Here is a 22,948-nt window from a genome sequence, read left to right on the forward strand (position 1 = left end):
TCTCAGACTTTAGTGCTAAGTCGATTTCCTAGTTTAGTTAAATGATCGCGTAGTGAAGTGTATAAAATTTTGACTATTACTACTTTCCTGATGGAGCCTTGCACTCCATTGGCTTGAATTCAGAATACCCTACGATTCGTCTAATTAGACAATGAATGAAAAATCATCTTAGTGTAAGTACCGAAATTGTGTTCGACGTAGATTTCAGACTTGCATTGGTCAAGAATACTCAGCCATCGCAAACAAATTTTGAGTAAATGTTCTTTCGGCAGACAGTTCGGATAAGTCGCTCGTGGGATGACAGTAATGCGTGCAACGTGGTGATGGCCAGGAAGAAGTGGGGAAAGAGGTCGTGACTGGCTGCAGTCGTTCGGTATGTGTTAAGCCTTTCATCGACTGAGCAGTCGTTATAGCTACGCCCAAATACGGTCTATATCGCCGAGATTTGAACCTGTGAACCCCAATTTGATAGGCGCGATTCTTACCTAGTCGACTATGTGGCAGCCAAGGTTTTTTAAGCTTTACCAATTCATAAAAGATGTACGCACTCTGTCGTCGTGATGAAAAACAATGTCTTTTCTATTGATTAATTCTAGTTTCGTCTCGATAGCTAGTCGTATTTCTTTCTGAAAATTATACATTTTTCAACATACCACAAGGTAGTCATCAAGACATACACTTTTTGAGAATGGCAGGGGAATCAACAAATTTTCTTCGTCAGCAATACTTTTGTGTGCAGCCTTCACCTCATATTCACTTTATTCTTTTGACTTTAAAGTCTTACGGGCAAGTTTCGTTGATAAGAATACTTTTCCAACATTTTCCATGATAAGTTTAATGGAAAACCTACCACGATCCCACATCAGGATTAACTATACCGGACATGTTCGCTATATTAAGCACCCTGACTTGGGATAGATACACCTTCTATTATATCGATCGATTAAGAACCACTTTCTGCATCGATCTAAGCTTTTCTGTCCGTCTAGTTTTCGCGTTTGTGTAAAATGATATTGAACTTTTTTTTTAGTTTGGAAAATTATTGAAGCGGGCTCTGCATGAAAACGATTGTCCTGCCTCTGATAATCCTTTGCGCTGAATTCGATAGATGGCTATCCACCGAAGGTATACTAAAATTTGTTTAGCTTTTTCGTGAAAACGATTTTATTTTTTTAATCATAATCAACTAAATGAAAAAAGTTCAAATTTAATTCTAAATCTTTATGTCGTTGTAACATTCGCTGTTACTTATTCTGAGATCATAAAATTTTTTAAAGAACAAGAATCCAGCGGTTGTCGAATAAGCCGTCGCAGGCTACTTACTTTATGTTTTTTTCCTTTTCAGAACACATCTGCAATTGTTAATTTCTGTCTGTTTAATAAAAATTTCGAAGTTAATATTATTAAATAAAATAGAAGACATATATCCGTACATGCGGAATCACATTGAATTTAAAAAAATAAAGTATTTATACTAACAAGGTTTAACTTTAATTGCTCTCATGCTAAGGGAGTAAAACGGAAGGAGGCATTGTTTTAGCTCCCAATTAAAATTAAAAATAAAAGGATCGTAATAACAATGAAACCACAGGCTGTCAAAAAAGGAAACCCTACAAGTAAATTATGGAATTATGATTTTATGATGGCGGCAACATAAATATGATCATGGTTGTTACTTTACAAAAAAACAAAAAAAAACAATGATTTAAGAAAACAGATACAAAACAAAAAAAAAACAAGCAGAGGGCATCAGGTAACAATTGGTTTACTTTAGAAATGAGAGAAACAGGCTGATCGCTGATATGATTTTCAAATTTCAATGAAATTGATATTAAAGGCGCAAAATCATTAAATGCCAGTCAGTTAAAACCAAACATGCTCAGAAGGGGAAACAGGGAAAGAGAAGAAGAGCGAGAGAAAATCTGAAATTCACTCACTTTATGAAAAGGGTCACACTTTTGCGTAATAGATAATTATGTTGCTTGTATATTGAAGAGAAACTGCATCCCTCTCTATTTTAAAGAAAACTACACCCCTCTTACTAGTTGCTATTTTGTGCAGATTTATACATGTGTAAGTAGCACAGTGTATAAAGCCTTACCTGCGATGTTTAATGTCGTACGCACGTATGTATGTTTTGGTAAAGGATGAAATATAAAACCAACCCTCTGCTTGCATACCAGTACGCTAAAGCAATACTCGACAAGTAGGAGTGAAAGAGAGCTAACAGTAAAACCCATAAAACTTATACGATATTAAGGACGAACATAACACCATCACCACCACCATCATCATCATTGTCATCATTTTCCTAAACTAAATATACCAAGAGCTGGCTGTAGCATATATGAAATATTTGCCATTTCATTCAGACACTTGCCGCCGAAAAGCGGTAATTGTATTTAATGCTAACGATTTAACGATTCCTTATTTAGTCGATGGTTAAGGGTCGTAACGTACGTAACTTATATAGCGCTAGTTTATCTGTTATTGTTATTATTAACGTGTAAAGTGATTTATAATAGAAAGTTCATTAAAAAAAAATTGAAATAATAATAATAATTAATTAACTCGAAAATTTAATTTATTTAATATAATAATCGTTCAATTAAATAAAAAAGATTAAGAGCAATAATACATACAAAATGCTTGAAGATGCAATTTTGGAGAAAAAGTGCAATTAGAATTGTTTTAAATCCAAAAAGAAGAAGAAGAAAACAAACGAGAATTGATACAACAAAAACATTTCTGTTTTCTTTTTCGGAAGATTCTTGAAGAAATTAAGAAAAAGAAAAACAAAAATAAAATATAAAACCTTGTTTTGTTGAAAAGGTTTCATTAAATAAACCAAAAGAAAATTTTACTAACATTTTCTGATAATGATGACTACAACTGCTCATAACATAATGGCTCCTGTTATGCGACCTCTGCAAGAAAGTGCTGTTTCACGACCGCGTGCTGTTTATAGCATTGATCAAATTTTGGGTACCCAAACGAAACGTAGCGGTAAGTGCGCTCAAAACACAATTCTGTTTTCTTTTTCGAACTTAAAAAAGTCGCCGGTGGAAAACACTTTAATTGAATTGAAAAATAAATTAAATTATTTTGAGTTATTTTTAAATCTATCGAAGTTCTATTTATATTTTTTTATGACTTCTATATATTTGATATATGAAATAAATTTGGAGGAAGTTTAGGTATCTCCTTCCTCTGACATTATCTCTTAGGTCGTATTTAGGTTTGAAGACATCGATTTTAAGCTCAAAGTAAACTTTTGCTCCCTACCAAATAGTGCTATTAAGTTTTTAATTTCAACTCAAAAGGAATTTTTTATACGTTTTTTAGCCAAGAATATGCATCAAAAGCCCATAAGGTGTATAGGTTAACAAGCAGAAGATTTGCAAGGACAATTAAAAATAAGCTTTAAAACTACTAAAAGGGAACTGCGAACAAGCCATATTCCCATGTGTAAAATTGGCGTGCTCCGAGTTGCGGATAACTCTGTTTGCCTAGACAAAGCTATGACACCTGTCACGGCATAAAAATTCTAAAGGATCCACAAATTCAAATGATCGGAAAGAAAATAAACAAGTAAGAAAGTTATATACGGAGGGGCCGAATTTTCCACACCCATCACTATGTTTTTCGCATTCTACACTGCAAGTTCTTTTATTTGATACCCATATCCGTAATCTACCATATTCATTTTAAAATTAACCCATTTTTAGGCAGATAACACATCTTCATTTAAGGAGTGTACAAAATAGTTTTAAACATTCGATCCTTTTCGCTTTATGATAAATAAATATAAAAGTGAAAAAAACAAAATTTAATCACTTGTAAATTTGTGTGGGCATGGCGGATGTTTTCCATTTTCACACGTAAGGAGTAGAGCGCTTCGTAGAGTAAACGCGGAAAAGTTCAGGCTTCTAACTGTAATAATTTCCGAGTAACGAGTAAAAATTCTAAAATTTTCTCAGCATTCTATAGCTTTTCTTTCGAAAACTAGGAACACTTGGTCAACTCCTCAATACGTTTTCTTTTTTGGTTGATCTTGAATCGCAGTCAAAAATGTCTATGCTTGGACTTAACCTTTAATTAAACAAAACACTCCATACATCATTTATCAATTAAATGATTTCAAGTAATGTTTTCCTAAGTCCGCTGATGGAGCTGAAGTCTGCTTTTTATTTCTAGGACCTTTAGATATTGAACCTGGAATTGCCAAGAGTATACAGAAGAGGCGATTAAAAAAATCCAGAAGTGTTTAAAAATCTGAACGTAATGTTCAATAATCATTTTTCACAACTTTCGCTGTTTCTTTCTTTGGCTTATAAAAATATGTTTTCAAGTTTGGTGTTTAGCCTGTAGCTGGATAGAATCCCTAAGTTATTAATCTCTTTTACGCTTCGGCAAGTTATCGCTTTTTATGCCCCCTCTGTCTTTTCGAATTGCTGAAGAGAAAGAAATTATAGATAGCAACCTCCTGCTGGTACTTTGGATCGTGGCACTAGACGTAATCTTACCAAGTGTCCTTACAATGAACCATACCCCGATGTGATTCTCGATTACACGTGAGAATCATTGGAATAATTGAAATGTTATTGTTTTTTGTTTGACACTCATTTATATATTCGAGCAAACTGCTTATAGTCATAAAATATTGTGCTCATGGTGTACATTGGCGCGAGTTAAGTGATATGCATCAACATCATAACCAACCTTTTAGTCCAGCATTTAGCAAATGTCTACGAACTTTCCTTTTGTTTTATTTCGTCCTTTATTGCTTGTCATTTGCTATTAGATATTGAAGTTCATAATAGCTTTCGAAACTTATCGCCTTTAAGATCCGCAGGATTTTAGTATCATTTACTTCTAAATTCATTATCCACAGGTATTAAATGCTTGTTTTGATGAAAAAACGGAAATTTATTTAAATGCTTTGCGTTTGTTTTAAAACATTTTTAAACGAACGAAAATGCAAAAATTTGCATTCCGCTTTTGTTGCCTGCCTCCACTTGCTGTATGTTTTTACCCTGCTTTGTTGTTTACAAATTCGCAAATTGTATCTTCCTAATGATTTCAATAATAAAATTCAACATATGTTACTGCCGCTTTAGTTAAATGTAACGAGTTTGGAAAATCGTTTCTATTCCTTGAACTTTGCTTGATTGCTTCTTAATCCGGCCAATCATTTTATCATCTGATGAAGAACAGTTAATACAAAATATCCTTTTCGTTCGCTGATAACGGAAGAATAAAGATAATTTCGTTACAGATTATGGAATTCTTCAAAGCACCTCGAAATACTCTTCCGCTTTATTTGCTAACATTTTCAAAATATTGAAAAATATGCGTAGGAAACATATGTGTCAGCACTCCTCATCCAATTTTGCGTTTGGGTTTTGGTTTTTTATTCGATTCTCCCGCTACCATTAAAATATGGTGCACGTTGGGTTTCTCGTTGAAAAAATTCAAGCCGTCGTTAATATTTTTCGTTGAGAACCGTTCGTTTGCCTATTTCTTGCGCGTTTTGCATATTTCTTTCTTTCTTTGCGTACAGTATCTTGATCTGATTTAAGTTTGTATTTCAAACGTCTTACAAACTAACGCTGATCCTGAAAACGATGTTTAGTATATGAAATCAAGTTCTCGCTACAATTTGCATTAACATCTGCTTTCTGCCTTACGTTTTGTACTTTTCAAAATTGATAAAAAGACAATGCAAACAAAGTTCCAATAGCCTACCAACTAAAGACGGGTAAAGTGACTAAGAACTTTTCGTCACGTTATTCACATTATTCGTCACGTTATTCAGGTATATGGTTTTTTTCATAGTTACTCAACGACGAAAAAGCTCCGATAAAATGGTCTTAAACATTCGTTAAACATTTATTCAAATGCTCATCCGAACGCGTTCTTGGTCGATTGGAAGCGAAAGCGGCCCGAATTCGCACAAAGTTTTTTTACTTTTTGCATATTAGCCACCGCTCTTTCAGTTTTAGATCATTAGAAAGACGAGTTCCGATTTGATGAATCAATTTTGGAATCTCAGTTTGGTGACATAACGGTTTCCAGTACATCCCCAACCGTTTTATTTGACGGAGCATAATTATCCTTACAGAAATAATGTGAAAAAAAAATTAATTCTCTATTGCTCTCATAGCTTTCTTTCATAGCTTGCTTTCCAATTGCTGACAGTGTAAAGCCCTTTCAGAAACGTGGACACTCAGCGGGTAATCTTTTTACAGATATTTTTGTTAATTTGTAGCATTAAGCTAACACAATGGCTCAAACCATATCCAGATGATATATAATTCTAAGCCATCATCTTGCAAACGATAGAGAGATTTCATCTAAGTTTCTGTAAATGCCGTTTTTTGTATATAATTTTAAAAAGGTTGTCTCATAACGTAGTCATAAAATGACTACAGTATTTGCAAGCTATTATAAGCCTGATAGGCTAATTGACTGACAAATTCCCCTAATTACCTCATGAACGGCATATTTCAAAACCGTCTTTCATACAGTATTATGTCAATATGCTGGACGTATGCAACATATAAGCTTCAGATATTTGGTGTCGACTACCCTTAAGCCGAGAGCAAGACTGAAAAGTGGTTATAGTTGGAAGTATATGGCTACCAGATATTTCAATAATCATTCTAACAACCTGCTCTTCAATTTAAACGAAGACCGTATGTATATTTCAATCCTTCTTGCAAAAAGCCAAAACAAAATTTAGTACTACATCAAGTTATGGGTTTGGTTATGCGCGAGACATAATTGTAAACCAAACTTCCATTCCTTAATACGCTGCGAGGCAGCTGGAGCGACATTCAGTCAGCCTCATCAACGATTATGATTTTAAATGACGAGTTGGGCCGAACGTCTACACATGTGTTTTTCTTCATAGTTTTCTTAAGAACAAAAGAAAAACTAATTGATGGTCTGGTAACCAGATTTTAAGTCAACTTTTCAAACAATTTTGGTTCTATGTCTTTGGTAAAAAAATCGATATATACCGGGACGCTAAGAGGTCATCTAAACAAAAGAATTATTTTCCAAAAGTGGCCATGCCTTCCTTTTGTTTTTAAAAGATGAAATTACGCTTTGATATGGAAGAAGGCTATCTTAGGTTTGTGCGAATGAAGCGTACAAGAGGGCTGGAGATGGAGTCACCTCTTATTATACGGGCGTACATCGGTTCAATATTACTTTTCGAATTAATTTAACCTTGTCTGCCCATCTTCTTCTTTTATCCAAGGTCATAATTTTTCAAATATTTTGATGAAGTGTGGTACACTGACCTGTTTTGACCTAAGGATCAACACTATAGAATGTGGATTGCATTGGTTGAATTGTGGTTATATGAATAATTGTAGCGTAGGGTATTTAATATGCTGATTGCCCACTAAAATGTGCTCAATTGTTTACTATTAAATTTGTCAGGTAATAAAAAAGTCCCTTATCCCAAGATACAGATAATGAAAATGATCTTTTATTTCGTTCATATAATAATTATATCAGCTATATCTCCACATATTTCTTAACAAAAGCAGCAAGTAAGCTGGAAGTCGTGGGCTGAGAAGCTCTATTACATTTTATCTCTTGATTAATAAACAGATTCAACTATAATTAGCAAAAGAAGAGCAATTATAATATCAAACTTTATAACTGCTAATACCTGCATAATATAGATATTGAATCTATATGTTGTCTAAATGATATTAAATTTCCAAAAACTTATTTCGCACAAAATTAAAATTTTAAATCGAAAATTTTGCTCAAAGCCTTTACATCAATTTAATATTGTTTTTTGTTATCCGGTTGTTCGTGTCTGGTTTGGCTGTAAATATTGAACTCAAATGTAAATTTTATGCTTTCGTATGTAAATTTTCATGGTTAGATAAGTGAATTTTATTAAAATGATATTATATAAGTATAATGAGTGATTTGGCAGCAATGGTTATAGTAACTCTAAAGTTAATATATACACAACTTGATCTCATACCAAGATAATTTAATTACATACATATCGCCATTTAGTTAATGGAAAATGGCATGTATGTTTTATACTCATATATACACCTATTGTAAGCGTACTTTATTGTATTAGTATGTTTATTAGCTTGTCGTGTTAGAGTAGTATGCTTTAGATGATTTATATACGTGGCTTATAAATTTGATATTTTTATCGTTTCTTTTATAAAATTACATCGATTGATTGCTTAGATTAAGCGTCTATAATAGCAAGCCGTGTGCATTCATTAGCTAATAAGCTTATGGTGAACTTCGTGAGGAATTCGATGGAGATTATTTACGGTGGTTGGCATTCTCTCTCGTTCGCTTTTCTTAAACAGAATGAATAAACGATGACAACGCAATCACAAAGTTTCCTATGTTATATAATGCTTGCAATTCCTTTAGTAGCTATAGTTAACGCTACTAGTCCTAGTTTCCATTATGTATTTATACTATACAGGATAAGGACTTATTTTCATCATACCGAAAAACCGCCCATGAGATACGCTGCACCATGTCGCCTAGTAAAGTTATTTGCTCATTTTGGTAATAACACATCAAATATTATACATTATTTTCATGCAAAGACAATGAAAGCCACCATATTGGAGGATGCCAAAATTTTTCAGTTTCCATTAGAGAAAAGTAGAAATTACACTTCTTCTCCATATAAGAGCTTGCTTATCATGATAATCCTTATATATTTTAGGGTCCAAACAACACAGCTATGTGATCCAAATGCCCTAACGTTCATTCTGTTGGTAAGATGCTACTATGATTAAATTTTCATCTTAAAATAGTACAAATTAAACTTTTTTTGAAGCACTTACTATTTATGCAGAATCTGACTTAATTTCCATAGCGAATTACTATCATGAAAAAATTTTAATTGTAAAACATTAACAAATATGCTTTTTTGGCATACAAGAGCTCACGTTTCCTTCTCAGGAAATTCGTTAAGATTGATTTCTTTGTCAATTTACTCTTACAGACCAATCTTCACCAAGAAATATTCAATATTAGACATTTTTACGATAAAAAGATAGTTTTTTTCATAGGAACGATTATATAAATGACGCTCCCGACTGAACCAAATTTTTTGTATCTCTTTGGAATGTCGAAATACTATTACCCAATGAGTTTCGTCGAAAAATTTTGAAACTACAATTTTTTCCCATATAACGACTATTCAAAATAAGGAATTATACGGCAAGTAGTCAAAAAATGCAACCGAACGGACCTATTTATTATAACCTTTATGGTGCACTATCTGGTGTTCTTGTACAAGTTTTCACGCTTTTCTCTTATGGAGTATTTGTCGAATTTAAGTCCAAGTTTCCAGTTCTTGCAAATGATTGAAACTCACATCCTTCAAACATCGATACTTACGATGTCTATAGCTGAAATCTGGGGAAAATTGAATGCGTCATGTTTTGTTTAGCAGAAGAAACTTAATTAGGTAAAAGTTTTATTTTAGATCGCTCTGTGGGTTTAACGTCTGCACCTGGCTTGATGATTTCTCTTTCGCTTTCTCTCACTGTCTCTCCTCCTCTCGGTGTCCCTTTCCGAAGTCTTTTCTAATAAACTTTTTAAGTGATATTTGGTTTTCTCTATAGGGTAATGAGAGTTCATTTTCAACTGTCATTTACCTGAAAAGAAATATTACTGATAAAACAATTTAAATTGGATTTAACCTTGGGTGTTTTATAGCCGTAATTAACACCTACCTTAGAAGGTATCACTTGCATTTTGAAAAAAAAAAAAGTTTTGGTTTGATGTCAAAAAGGAATAAGAAAAACAACAAACAAAAGAGAAAAAAGCTTTAAACGCCCATTAACAGCTTTAATAAAAATAATTTCGTATGTCTTTCCGATAAATGTTCACGTTTATGATGCTGTTGCATGGCAAGCTGAACAAGCGGCAAAAATAATAATACTGTATATACATACATTCGCTTGCACTCAGTCGATACGTCACTATGTTCCATAAAAGCTCAACAGGATATCATCTGTGCTCATCAAAATCAGCTATTGACAAATGCTTGTATGATTGTATGTGACTGACTCAGTGAGTGAACAATCTAGATATTTGTACGTGCGTATGTGTGCGGATATGACATTTACTTGCGCGACTAAAAAGCGTAGGTTTTTCCTAATGCGCGCTCATTTTTCATGATAATCACATTTCAGCAATTTAACCTTGCGTAGTACGTTTACCAAATGCGAGTCATATCATAATTTGCTTATTATTTTCCGTACGATAACGGTGTTGAATAACTGCCAGGCTGGTTGGTTGAACGGATAGATGGATGGATAGATGGACGGTAACGATAATTTGAGGCTTATATAAATTACCAACACAGAGAAAATGATTTTTGAAAATTTTCATCACAAATATTTCCTTTGCCCTTCTGGAACGTATGCAATTTTTTTGCTTTGTCTTTTCACTTAAAGCTGGATGTCATGCTGTGCAAAACATGCTCTATGCTATGTTGTAGACTTTAGAAAACAAAAAAAAATTCTATCCTAGTGTGCGAACAATCCTGTAGAATACTATATAGAAATCTAGTTATTATGTGTTCATGAGTTCGCGCGTGTGCATGTAAGCGAAATTATTAATTTGAGGTTCATTTAATTTTGATTATAGGTTACCTCGGATGATATACTTATATGAAATAATTCCAAAATTTTTTTTTAATTTGTTTTAAAATTTTCAATAAAAGGGTTTCTTTTTAGTCTTCCTTTTGCTTGCTTTCTATTGTAATATTGTGCACAAACTGGTTTTTAACGTATTCAATTTTTATATGTATTGATATCGGTTATGTATTTTGTAACACTTTTATGATTCAGTAAATAATTGCAATGAAAAAAAAAAAAGACGAAGAAAAAGGTTTCCAGAGGGAGCCTTCAAGAGCAGCTTTTCTTATTATTTCTATTATTGGTTGATTTGAAATTTGCGCGCCCAGTTATGCAAAGCTCTTTGCTCGTAAAGGATGTTTATACTTAAGACGTACATACACGCATATACACATAGGTTTACAAATAGCTTAGTCAACACATTTGCAAGTTAAGTTCGCTCTTATTGTTAAGAACTTTATGTACAATTTAGTTTTGGCTGTTCGCGTTATTGCTTCTTTCATATATCTTTTTTATGCCTATTCTTTCCGTCTCTGTTCCTCTCTGCTTCTCACTTGCTATTTCCTTTGACTCATTCAAGTATGCAATGAATCAAATTCATATCAATTCAATTGAATTCAATTTTGAAATGAATTGAATTTGCAATTTTTGCGTTTTGCGCATTTATATGTGTACGTAAGTGTGTCTGTGTGTAAACATTCATCAATTGTTTGAATTTTTTAACCCATTGTTTGCTTATACACTTAACATCTGATTTCGTGTGTTTACTTAAAATATTGAACATTGTGCCAGAATGAGTTTCTTTTCTTCCTTAATTTTCCCCCCTCTCTTTTTCCGTCAATTTATTGATTTCATTTAAGTAGATTTTTTTTATTTTTTTCAAGAATTTTAATTCATTGTAGTTATTGGTATTGTTGTTATAATAAAATAAGAGCATTTTTCTTGATTATTTGCTTAGTTCTTCAATAAAAGGCGCAAAATATTGAGAAAATTTATGAAGAAAAAAAGCAAAAATATTTTTTTATTAAAAATAAAAAATTGAGATAATTTGCAAAAAATTCACTAACCCTCCACCTAGTTGCCGTATATTAGCCGATCAAAGTGGTAAAGTCTAGAAAACCAGAATATAAGTAATTAAGATTTTGCTTTCAAATTATAAATGCGATTTTCGGCAATATCTTGTGAATGTATGCAGAGAGCGAAAATTGTTGCAGGAGGGTCTCGCTCAAGTTCGCTGCAAACATTCGTGCCTATGGCCTGGGTGAGAAAACCTAATTTATGTTATGTTATATTCTTTAAGAGAGATGTGTTGTAATACTTTTGTTGGCCGAGGTCGCTCGCTTTCTTGATAGGGTATTATATAATACAGCAACGCAACTGGCCGGCTAATTACCTTCTATAACGAGTTTTTTCTGCTCAGCGACCCAATGCTGCCAGTTCACGAACGATGAACGACCGTCTAGTTAAGAATTGCAACTACTAAATGCGGACTTTGATAGTGAGTCAGTGAATGCATAGCACTTACCGATTGGGCCTATAGCCATTAGAGCGCAGTCATCAGAACCCCTTTTTCGCCAAAGTTGTCTATGTGAACGGTTTATGCTCAGAAATGAGTTCTAAAGACTAATACGAATCAGCCAAATAAAAAAAATCGGCATTAAAGAAAATTTTTTAAACGATTTTAATGTTATTCTTTTAGTTTACAGTTTTTTTAATAAAATAAATTTCTTCTATTCTTAAATCTTTAAAAATTTATTTTCCTTAATTTAATTGAACTTAGCTGTCGCGTAGTATCATTTTATGGACGTCCTAAGCCGAGAAAAGGCAACCTGCACGGATATAAAAGCAGTGTGATACATTGCCATCAACTTTTTAAACGAGGGCTACCTAACTGAAACGAAAGCGGCGGTGACACCAATAACATACAACTTTCTAGACAAGTGAATTTTGACCCAGCTTTCTCCTTTCAGTAATTAAGTTATAAGTACCGTTGCCAAGAACCTAACTTTTTTTCTGTTGTTTTACAAAATAAGACATTAGTTTCCATGCAATTTGGTGTTTGCAACTATGGAACATATTGTTAACGTTATGTAATGTTAAAGTTTAGCAAATTCTTCCGTTTTATACTCATTACTGAAAGATGAGTGGCGTAATCATTTTGTCAAAGCGTTTGCCATGTTCAAAAGGAAGCTTCAGAGACCCCACCACGTATATATATTCTTGCTCAGCATAAAAATCTGAATCGATTCAATTGGCCATTGGAAGTTCTTGCACGCAGGTTATAATTGAAACTGGACCAAATCGTTTGCAACACACGTCCGCAGCACCACGTAAATTGAGAATACCTCTGCTTTTAAAAGAAATAAAATATTGATCTTTCGGTCCTTATTCATCAACTATCGTAGATAATGTACGAAAATACGAACGCATATTCTATGGGGGACGCTGTAGCAGCTGTACAAAAAGGGAAGAGATTAACCACGCGAAGCAAATTCAAAGCCCACTTACGTATATAAAATCTTGCCCAATTTGAAATTCTAAATGCACCTAAGCATATTCGTTTTTCCATCTGTTTTCGATTTGTAGAAAACATTTTTCCATTAGCCAAAATGAAGATATCACCGACAAATTTGCAAAGAATTCGGAAGTGACCTAAACTTTTCCATGGACACGTGAGACCACTCATGAAAATAGATATATTCTCCTCGTACACTCCGTATTATAGAATATGAAAATGTAGTTCTTTTACGTTTTTTGTCTTTTTTACGATAACGGTGATAACGTACGGATATAGAAGATTCGGTCACGACCGAATATAATTTTTTTAACTTCTTTCGTTTCACGTTAGAGTTATTTCTATTTGAAAAAAAAATTGTTTTGGTTTGTTTTCAGATTCAAGCGAGTCTTTAAGTCATCATCAACACCTGTCTACATTACACAATCATAGCAACGGTATTAACAATAACAATAGCAACAATAATAATGGTAGTCAAAACAATAACGCCGCCTCCTCTAATACATTACAACAAACGTTGGCCCCACACTTGCATACACATCTTCATTTAATACCTCAACATCAATTGGCCCTACAACAGCATCAGATGCATCATCATCATCATCATCATCAACAGCAGCAAAAACTACAACAACTTCAGCAACAGCAGCAACAACAACAGCATCAACAACAGCAACAACAGCATGCTGAGAAACGTGAACGTGATTGCGATGAATCGCCCACTACGCCAGACAATGGTGTCGATGTCGATAATACCGACGACGATATGTCCAATAGTTTGAATAACGGTCACGACATGAATGATATGGAACGGCCGCGTAAAGTAAGACGGTACGTACAACAAAGGATATCTGGATATATATACAATTAGAAAATCCTCTTAAATATATTTTTATCCTATTATTTTTTCTTCTTTTTATTCTTGTTCGTCTTATTGATATTATATTTCACTATTATATCATTTTAGATCACGCACCACCTTTACAACATTTCAGTTGCATCAATTGGAGCGTGCATTTGAAAAGACTCAATATCCGGATGTTTTTACACGTGAAGATTTAGCGATGCGTTTGGATTTAAGTGAAGCACGTGTCCAGGTAGGCAATGAAATTGATAAGTAAGAGGAAATTCAATTCAATTATTCGCAATTAAATATAACTTTTAGATAATACATCAAAGGTTTACGTCAAAAGTGAGGACAACAATGTTTAACGTTAATGTGTAGTTATTAACGGACTATTAAGAGTCCCCATGAATAGTTGGCTATTAATTGCTTTTATAATTACAGTTAATTAGTAAATAATTATCAGCGTTTATAGCAGTAAAGCGTTTGAATTTGGTTGCAACATGTTTTTAAATTCATTTCTTGTGAAATTGTTCTCTAATATGTCGTTATTTTCTAGAGTTAACTCCTTCATGTGTTTTCTTCGTAGCCTTTTCATTACTCCTACCATTCTTTTCTTCTCTCGCTTACTTCTTTAAAATCGACGATTCAACCGTAATTCAATTCATTGTTCTGCTTGTCTTTCTGTTCTTTCGTTGCTTTGAGATCGTTTTTCCGATTATTCTCCGGTTAATCACTTCGTTTTTCCTCCTTTTCGTACTTACATATGCCGGCAAGGACCAAGTTGCCAAGCGTTTGTTCACCTTATTCGCTTTTATCTTAGCATCTTCGCTTTTATCTTAGCGTGGATCATTTCTTCCTGTCTGTCGCTTTCCAGGTCTTGCTTGCACCATTTGTTCCGACGGCTCTTCCCTCGTTTCTGTTATCTATTCTTTAACTTCGCCTTTCTATCCCGTCTTTTCTTCATCTCTCCTGCCTGCCCCATTTCACTTTGATTCACCATACATTCGTCGTCTTATGTTCACGTCTGTCGCTTCTGTTAATCGATCTATCTTTTATTCATTGGTAAACTTCTCATTCTTCTATTCATCCTTTCGTTCATTTATATGTGTATGCGTCCTGGTATATTGAAAGCTGTTATAAAGGGCGTCATCACTCCCGAATAAAGGACACCGTGTATACTTAAGCCTACGCTTAGGCTATGTTAAACAATTTTGCCGCTAACTTTAATTCTTTAACAAGAGCGTCGTTGACAGTAGTTAGCTTTAACCTATTAAAAGCTTCCTTCAATGACTTATTATTGACATTAGAAACAATTCTTTTAGCGCTAAAGATTACAAGCCAAAAAAATGATTTCTTCCTCAAATGAAATGCACATTAAAAAGAAATTTGCATAACAATACGAGCATAAGTGCAATCGCCTCAACTTAATAGCTAATCATGAAGCATCCTGTTCTGTTGAAAAGGATTTGCGTGCGTACGCTGTATGTGTTGATGTTTAATAACATAACGAACCAACGCTAATGTTGTGTAAATAGTTTTAAAACACTTTTAAACAGCAAATTAAAAAACGATGAAGTTGTAGAAAGGATAACGAAAAAAGAAAAAGGATGAGGGGTGAGAAACTAAAGCAAAGCAATATTCGGAACGTTTACGTTACATATATAGGAGTAATGAGAATTATAAAGTATTTAGTAAAGATTTTCCGAATGATTGAACTGTTTTTTACTTTTAAATATGCAAACCGAAGGGAATAATAATATAGTAATACGATGACGATGATCGTGGTGGCCGTAGTGATACTATACTATTAACTCTCTAAATGAAATGTATATCAAAATAGGGGTAGTTTTTGTTTACGATTTTTTTTTCTGTAGAGATTTGAACTCAATTCGCACATGATTAGGGTGCTAACTCCAACAATCATAAAACAACAACAATTAAAATATTTAAAATCTGATATTAAAAAGGAAACGTAAGGAACAAAAAAAAACATATGTTATTAAGGATTTATATAGCGGAACATAGACACTTGACCTATCTACCTATAATCTGTTTGTTTGGCAATTGTCTGTTGATTGCCTCGCTGTTCAAAGTGTACTCCTCGTTTGAATACCATATAAAACTTTTAAATATCTGCTATCTACCCTTTTGCAAATGTTGTCATAAAATCGTCCGCCATCAATGGATAATCATTATCATCGTGTCTTCTCATCATCGTATAGACTTATCGGTAGATTGTTTGGGGAAAACAAGAAAGAAAAAAAAAGATAATGTAAACATGTTACGTTAATTGGTCATTGATAAAATCTTTCTCTAAAACGAATTTTTTCAATGTAGCATATAATATGATAAAAAAAAAACAGCGACTGCTTTAATCCTCGACAATTTTATTTCAGTTTTTATTTATTTATTTTTTGTTTTCGTTTTATACGTTCAAGTTTTTTCAACATAAATATTTATGCTCTGCTTTTCGATATGATATATGATGTTGTTTGTAGCTTATGTATATGAGCTATATACACTTATTTTTTCACAAACCTTATTTTCCGTTGGAAGGGAAAGAAAATCATAAATATGTACACGCATACACGAGTACGTGTGTAGCAAGGCAATTATTTTCGGATTTAATGCACTTGGAAGGACATAAACTCACATACGCTCTCATATCTGATCTAAGCTTTGTATACGTTGTGTATTTTGTTGATTCATATATTTTTTTTTTCAAACAATTTGCTTCAATCATTATGGGATTTAATATTATTTTTATTTTATTAACATTTTTATTGTCGTTTCTCTTATTATGTATTTTGTATCCATTTTATTGCCATTTATTAACCGGTTTATGTTGTTTGGTCATGTCTTATTAAGTAAGAGGTTTTGTTTGCCGGTTTGTTTTTATAGATTATCATAGCTTAACGAGCCTATAACAAAACGCTTTAAAGAGTTAAAAAAAGTGAAGTAAACTTATCACTTAAAATAATTGATTCCACTATGAAAAGATGTCTATTTGAGTCGCTCACATAGATGTGTCAAAAATTACGATTTCCTTAGATATTCCTGATCAGATTGAATATCACAGTCAATTTTGTTATATTCAAAAGAGTAAAGAGCTAGCAGTGTTTCTTACCCTAATAGAAATGTTAGTCAAAAGATGATTAAGCGAAACATTATATCATCGAGTCTGAACCGTATTTGTTCCATGTTTTGGATATATTAGGATAAGAATGTCCACTTACAATAAGTTTAGAGGACGTTGTGGTAACCTCTTCTTGAAAACGCTTATTTAAGTATCAATAACTTACTTACTACTTAACGGTACCAATCTGAGTACCGGTGGTTCGTTATCTGTAAAATCCTAACGAGAAAGTCGTTATCAAAATGAGGGATGAATATCCTAAATCTGCCTTTGATCACGAATATAACACATCACTTAATAACTTTTCAGTATGATAAACAGATATAGAGTGACCTTTAGGTAACACTAACCTTCAAAGAAAATGTAACAAAATTTACTGACATTTCAATTGTTGGTTCAAAAGTTACAGCTGTGTTACGGACGCTACACAACAAATGTTTTTTTCGCTGTTTTACGAAAATAAATGCAGTACAAAGATAGGATGTATATACCTTATCCATATATACTTTACATGTCTATACCTTATGAAACCTTTGTCGCCTGTTTCTGCCTGTAATAGCAGAACCCGCCTTGACCCCTAGAAAATGTAAGAATTTCTTTAAAGCTCTTGCTCTCGCTTTTCTCTATAGCAATTCTATGCATTAAGGAAATTTTATAAAATTCACTATTACATACGTATCAGAGTAAAACTTTTCATCACATATTGTTTTCCTCACCATTATTCATCAACACATTTTAATATGATCTCATATAATAGTACTATAGTCATAGTCATTCAACATCATCATCAGAATCATTATTATCGGCATCATTGCTATCATCATCGTAGTTGTCATCCTTCAACGTTTAATTACCCATAATAATAGAACATAATTGTCCTTGTAACAATTAAAATTGTCATATCATTTAAATGGGTGATAATTTCATATATACAAAGAAACCTCCTACTTTTCTGGATATAAACATTGCATGGTTTTTGCTCTCTTTCGCTCTCCTTTCTTGCATGCCAATAACATAACACTGTAGAGAAAAGACACAATACCTATTTACAAATGCTTGTTTAACAACAAATTCTTCATCTACTTTGTTCCCTAAAGACAAAACGTTTGAATGAAATGGAACTAGAAATGAACAGTGAGAAATAGAAAGATGGAGAGAGAGAGAGAGAGAGAGAGAGAGAGAGAGAGATAGTAGGGAGGTTTGACTTCCTTGACGTCCTTCTACGCTAGATTTTGTCAAAAAGAAGACAATTTCACAAGCTTTTATCATTTCTATCTGCTATAAACGATACATGAATATATATGTATATATGTACGCTTGTATATGTTTATGACGATAATTTGTAACAATTATTGTCAGGAAATCATTACTAATTTACTACACGCACAGTTGCATTTGCAATTGTTCTGCAAAAGTTGTGTCTTCTGCGTTCAAGTTACATCAACACAGGGTGGTGTGTTAATATACAACATACGTAATAGTATATTGAAAATAGTTATAGTATTGTTGCACGATAAGACCCTGTATTTGCATTGTTGTATAGTCGCTATGACAGGAAGTGTAGACAATTGATTCAATTCGGTTACTTTTTGGTCTAGAAAATTACCTTAAACTTTATGTAAGTGTGCGTGTATATCTTTGCATGTGAATGAAGTACAATTGTAAATTGCTTTTAATAAGCACGAAAAGACACACAAGTGTCTCTTACCTCTTTTCTCTACCTCCCTCTTCTTGAACACGTTTTGCTTTTGAAATCTCAATCTGCGTCTGTTTTAATACTTCAGACCATAAATCATTCAAGGATAAACAAGCTTTTTAAGTAAGGTGAGGGCGCTTAGCTATAGGTATGCTGTATGTAAATATCAATCTAAGCACATGTTCATTTGTATTTGTATATAAAGTGCAATGTCTTTTCACTCTCTACACCTAATACTAAATTCTCCAATGAATTAAGTCATTCAATTGCATAAATGAAGACGTGTGCTGTCGTCGCTGTTGTTGTCGTTATCGTCGTTATTCTCTTAGTCTTTCAAAAGTGGCCGGCTTTTGGTTTATGTTTCTTTTTTTTCCGATGTAGTATGTGGGTAGGAAGGCCACAAATCACAGAATTTAACTTCCGATTGGATTCTATTGTCTGTTGGTGTTGTCGTTAACTGTATTAAATATTGTGTATACCGTTCTTCGTTTTTAAGCGAACAGTAAAAGGGGGTGGAGAGAGAACAAAAAATAAAAACAATTTTTATCCTTTCAAGAGTAAGCTGAGTGATGATTAAAGAGGTTAATTGGGCATTTATTCAGCGTCCATAGAGATTTTATAATAGGTTATGGTAATTATATGAAATTATAGGCTTAAGTTTATGCAGCTCGAACTTTATTAAATTGACTAACTTTGTGATAATTTTTGTTTTGTTTGTTTTCTTTTTATAGGTTTGGTTTCAAAATCGACGCGCGAAATGGCGTAAACGAGAAAAATTCATGAATCAAGATAAGAATGGTTATCTGTTACCCGAACAAGGTAAGAGGACTTAATTTCATATATGTGTATACCTTATTAATTTAATTTTTGTTCTTGATTAAAAGTTTATCTATTTATCCTTTTAAAAATACCGCGAATATCATATTTATCTGTATCTTCTGAGGATATCGCTTTGACAGCATTCTTTTTTGAATAAGGAAGCAAAATCATTGAAAAGATGGAATGTGTAGTCACGTTATTAGTGAGTTCACAAGATAATTAGTCTAACGCGTGTTTTCTACAATCGATAAACCTCTTGACTGTAATCCATTGCCTATATTTGATAAATTTTCTTGCAGTACTTTCGCTGCATAGATATAATAGGAAAATAGCGGCAAAGTTAGCACGTTTACCGAAAAACTTTGCTTCTACCATTAAAGCTAATTCAAAAGCATCACCTATTCCATGAATATTTTTTAAATCTTTTCCGTTGTGGCGTAGCTGCTTACTCGCTTACACCCATTCGTCTATTAATATATAATCCTTTTAATGTCGGCAAAGTATTTGTTTTAAATAAATATTTAACCTTAAGAATATTAAGTTCCCAAAGGATGTTGACCTTCTAGCAGAAAGGGTCGATGAAAATAAGTAAAGGGATTGGATTTTACTGGAAGAGAATTTCGAAGTTCCCTGAAAAAGAAAAGATCACATAGGTAAGGCTAGTTCTACTTCACGAGCAAACGGAAAAAATTAAAAAAAAAATTTATGAAAAATATTTTTCATTCTCAACATAGCCGAAAACGTTTGAAATATTTTGTTGATATATGATACACTGGCGTTCTCTGACCAAAGACTCTCGAAAATGGCTGAGATGGTACCCCTTTTTCAACCAGTTGCCTTACATGAGTTAACCCCGTAAAAACAGTCCTAGAGTCAAGTTATTTTATCTCTAAAGAAGTGAGATGGTCCAATTTTCATCATGGATTAACAATTTTTCGCATATGAAGACTTACTTATCGTAGGAATCATTACGTGGGAGGAAATTGGCGCATCCGATCCATGTCTTTCACATTAATTTAAAATGCCCTGTACTATTTTATTACTATTTTAGCCGACAAGTTTTGCAAAATTGCAGTTTTTTTTTTGGGGTAATGACAGGGGTACAAGTGGAAACAGTGCCTGCGTCAACCTAAGCTTGCCTGTCCGAATTTTTTTTGCGTTCAACCTACAAGCCGTAATTTTTGAAATATTTCGATGAAATTTAGTGCAAAAACGAAAGCTATTGAAAATGTTTCGGACCGGACCAAATTTTCGATCACTCCCCGCATAACGTGCTATTCTGAAAGATACTTGTATGGGGAGGACTTACAATTTCCAAAATTTCTAGTGTAAGGGTAGTCAATTTGGATCACTTAGCTCTATTTTTGAACAGCAACAAGGAACAGTGGTGTAGGATATTTAAAAGCCGGCGTTGCCCGACTATAATATTCTTACTTGCTTTTTATTTGAATTAGATAACATTTTTAAATACTTGTTTTATTTTAATAAAATTTTTTTTTTCCTCTCCTCTCGTACAGGTTTAGCCGATTTCCCTTTGGGCATACCTCTGCCGCATGCTTTGCCTGGGCATCCAGCTGGTTTAACCGCCGAATTTTGGCCGCCACATTTTGCCTTACATCAACCATTCAATCCAGCTTTACTGCCTCAAGGTCTTATGCATCACTACAAACTTCCCAACTTTCATACTCTACTCTCCCAATATATGGGTTTAAGTAATTTGAACGGAATTTTCAATGCCGGTTATCCACAAAATCTTTCAATGGCACCCAGTGCCGCCCAGGTCAGTCCACCCTGTAGTAATAGTAGTCCGCGGGAAAGCCCACCCATAGCACCAGGCTCAACAGTTCTAAGCGGTGGCTTAACAGTGAATTCATCAGCGGCCGCTTCACCGAAAAGTCCTACTGGTGCCACTTCAAGTACGGCTTCGTCGCCCGTATCGGTCGTAACGAAAACTGAAGACTGAAGTTGTGAGGTACTTTTATAAAACTTGTAAATAATTTTATTTTGTTTAAGTTTCTCGCACGCGCGATCCAATGTTTTTTTTTATTTTGTAGAAAAAAGTGATATGAAATTAATTAAAAAGGAAACATGAAATAAACTGATAATAATTTGAAAATTTATTGAAATGGTTTTTTTAATTATTATTTATTTTTATGTAGAGATAACTGTAAGAAGTATATTTTTCAAATTAATTTATTATTAATATTGTAAAAAATATTAAAAGTATTATAAAAAACTGTAGAGGTTTTAGTAATAAATTATAAAAAACCTAGTAATTAAATAAAATTAATAGAAAACCAAATGAAAAATATTGCAAACGATCTAATATATAGTTTTATTAATGTGCTCAGTAAAGATTAATGGAAGGTTGTTGAAAAGGGGAAGGGGGTTGACAGACATGTCAACTACTATTAGGTGACTACTTGGGACCGTTCAGATCATTTACAAGCAGAGTTTGAATTAGTTATGCTTAACACCCCTTACGCATAGAAAGATCAGAATTAAATCTTGTGTTTTCAGGCCGACTACATGCATGCTATCTTTGAAAAAGGAGCAAGATATCTTTCATAATGAAATTTAGAAAGCACGAACATTGTGAAAAATTAACATATGAGCATAGAACTTAATATGAGTCCGGGTGAAAAATCTTGATTGCAGTGCTGCTGTAGAAAGCGTTCCAGCTTATCCTATTTCGAACCGTAACTAATATCTTCATCCTTAAACGTGAGTTGCTGGTCAAACATCTTGACTTTGCTGCGGAATGCGTTCCGGTTTATTTTACTTCGGAGCGTAATGATTATTCCTTAAACATGAGTTGCCCGCAAAACCCTTTGAAGGTGTTTGCGAGCACTTGCTTCGAGGACGGGGTTGCCTAATTGGACAAGATGCAGAAATAGCTACAATAAAGAGCGATGATAGTGGGGTTTCAATATTCCCGGCAGAAAAATCGACCGTAATTTGTGAAAGATGAGATTTAAGCAGTAAAGTATTCGTTTTATTAAAACCTTTTTTTTTGAGGAAGTTGGATTAATCAATTTCTATATCAAATTGACGGAATCGACTTCGCTCTTTTTTTGTTGTACGCGTATAATAGAAAAGTGTACAGTATACTAAGAAGCGGGTATATGAGAAGGTTAAATCTTACGATAAACACAGGGCTTCATAAGAAGCCTAACATAATGTATGTTATATCATAAACTCTTGTAGTTCCTCGCACTTTTCTGACAGCATACAAAATTCAATTATTAAAACCCCCGCTGGGTAAAAACACTTC

The 22,948-nt window shown here is 33.4% G+C and overlaps 1 protein-coding gene across 2 annotated transcripts; it reads left to right on the top strand.

Moving 5' to 3' along the window:
- The first annotated feature begins 2,804 nt into the window (after nt 1-2,804).
- On the top strand, nt 2,805-21,637 carry LOC119636652 (retinal homeobox protein Rx-A). Of its 2 annotated transcripts, XM_038032151.1 has the most exons (6): nt 2,805-3,006; nt 13,554-13,650; nt 13,771-14,007; nt 14,144-14,273; nt 19,587-19,674; nt 21,192-21,637. In XM_038032151.1, exons 1-6 carry the CDS (start codon nt 2,880-2,882, stop codon nt 21,635-21,637), a joined length of 1,125 nt encoding a protein of 374 aa, XP_037888079.1. In that variant the 5' UTR covers nt 2,805-2,879. The 2 variants fall into 2 exon arrangements, with proteins under 2 accessions (XP_037888079.1, XP_037888077.1); XM_038032149.1 differs by having other exon boundaries at nt 13,554-14,007.
- The last annotated feature ends 1,311 nt before the right edge of the window (nt 21,638-22,948 follow it).

This window comes from Glossina fuscipes, unplaced genomic scaffold (assembly GCF_014805625.2).
Source record: "Glossina fuscipes isolate IAEA_lab_2018 unplaced genomic scaffold, Yale_Gfus_2 28, whole genome shotgun sequence".
Taxonomy (NCBI): domain Eukaryota; kingdom Metazoa; phylum Arthropoda; class Insecta; order Diptera; family Glossinidae; genus Glossina; species Glossina fuscipes.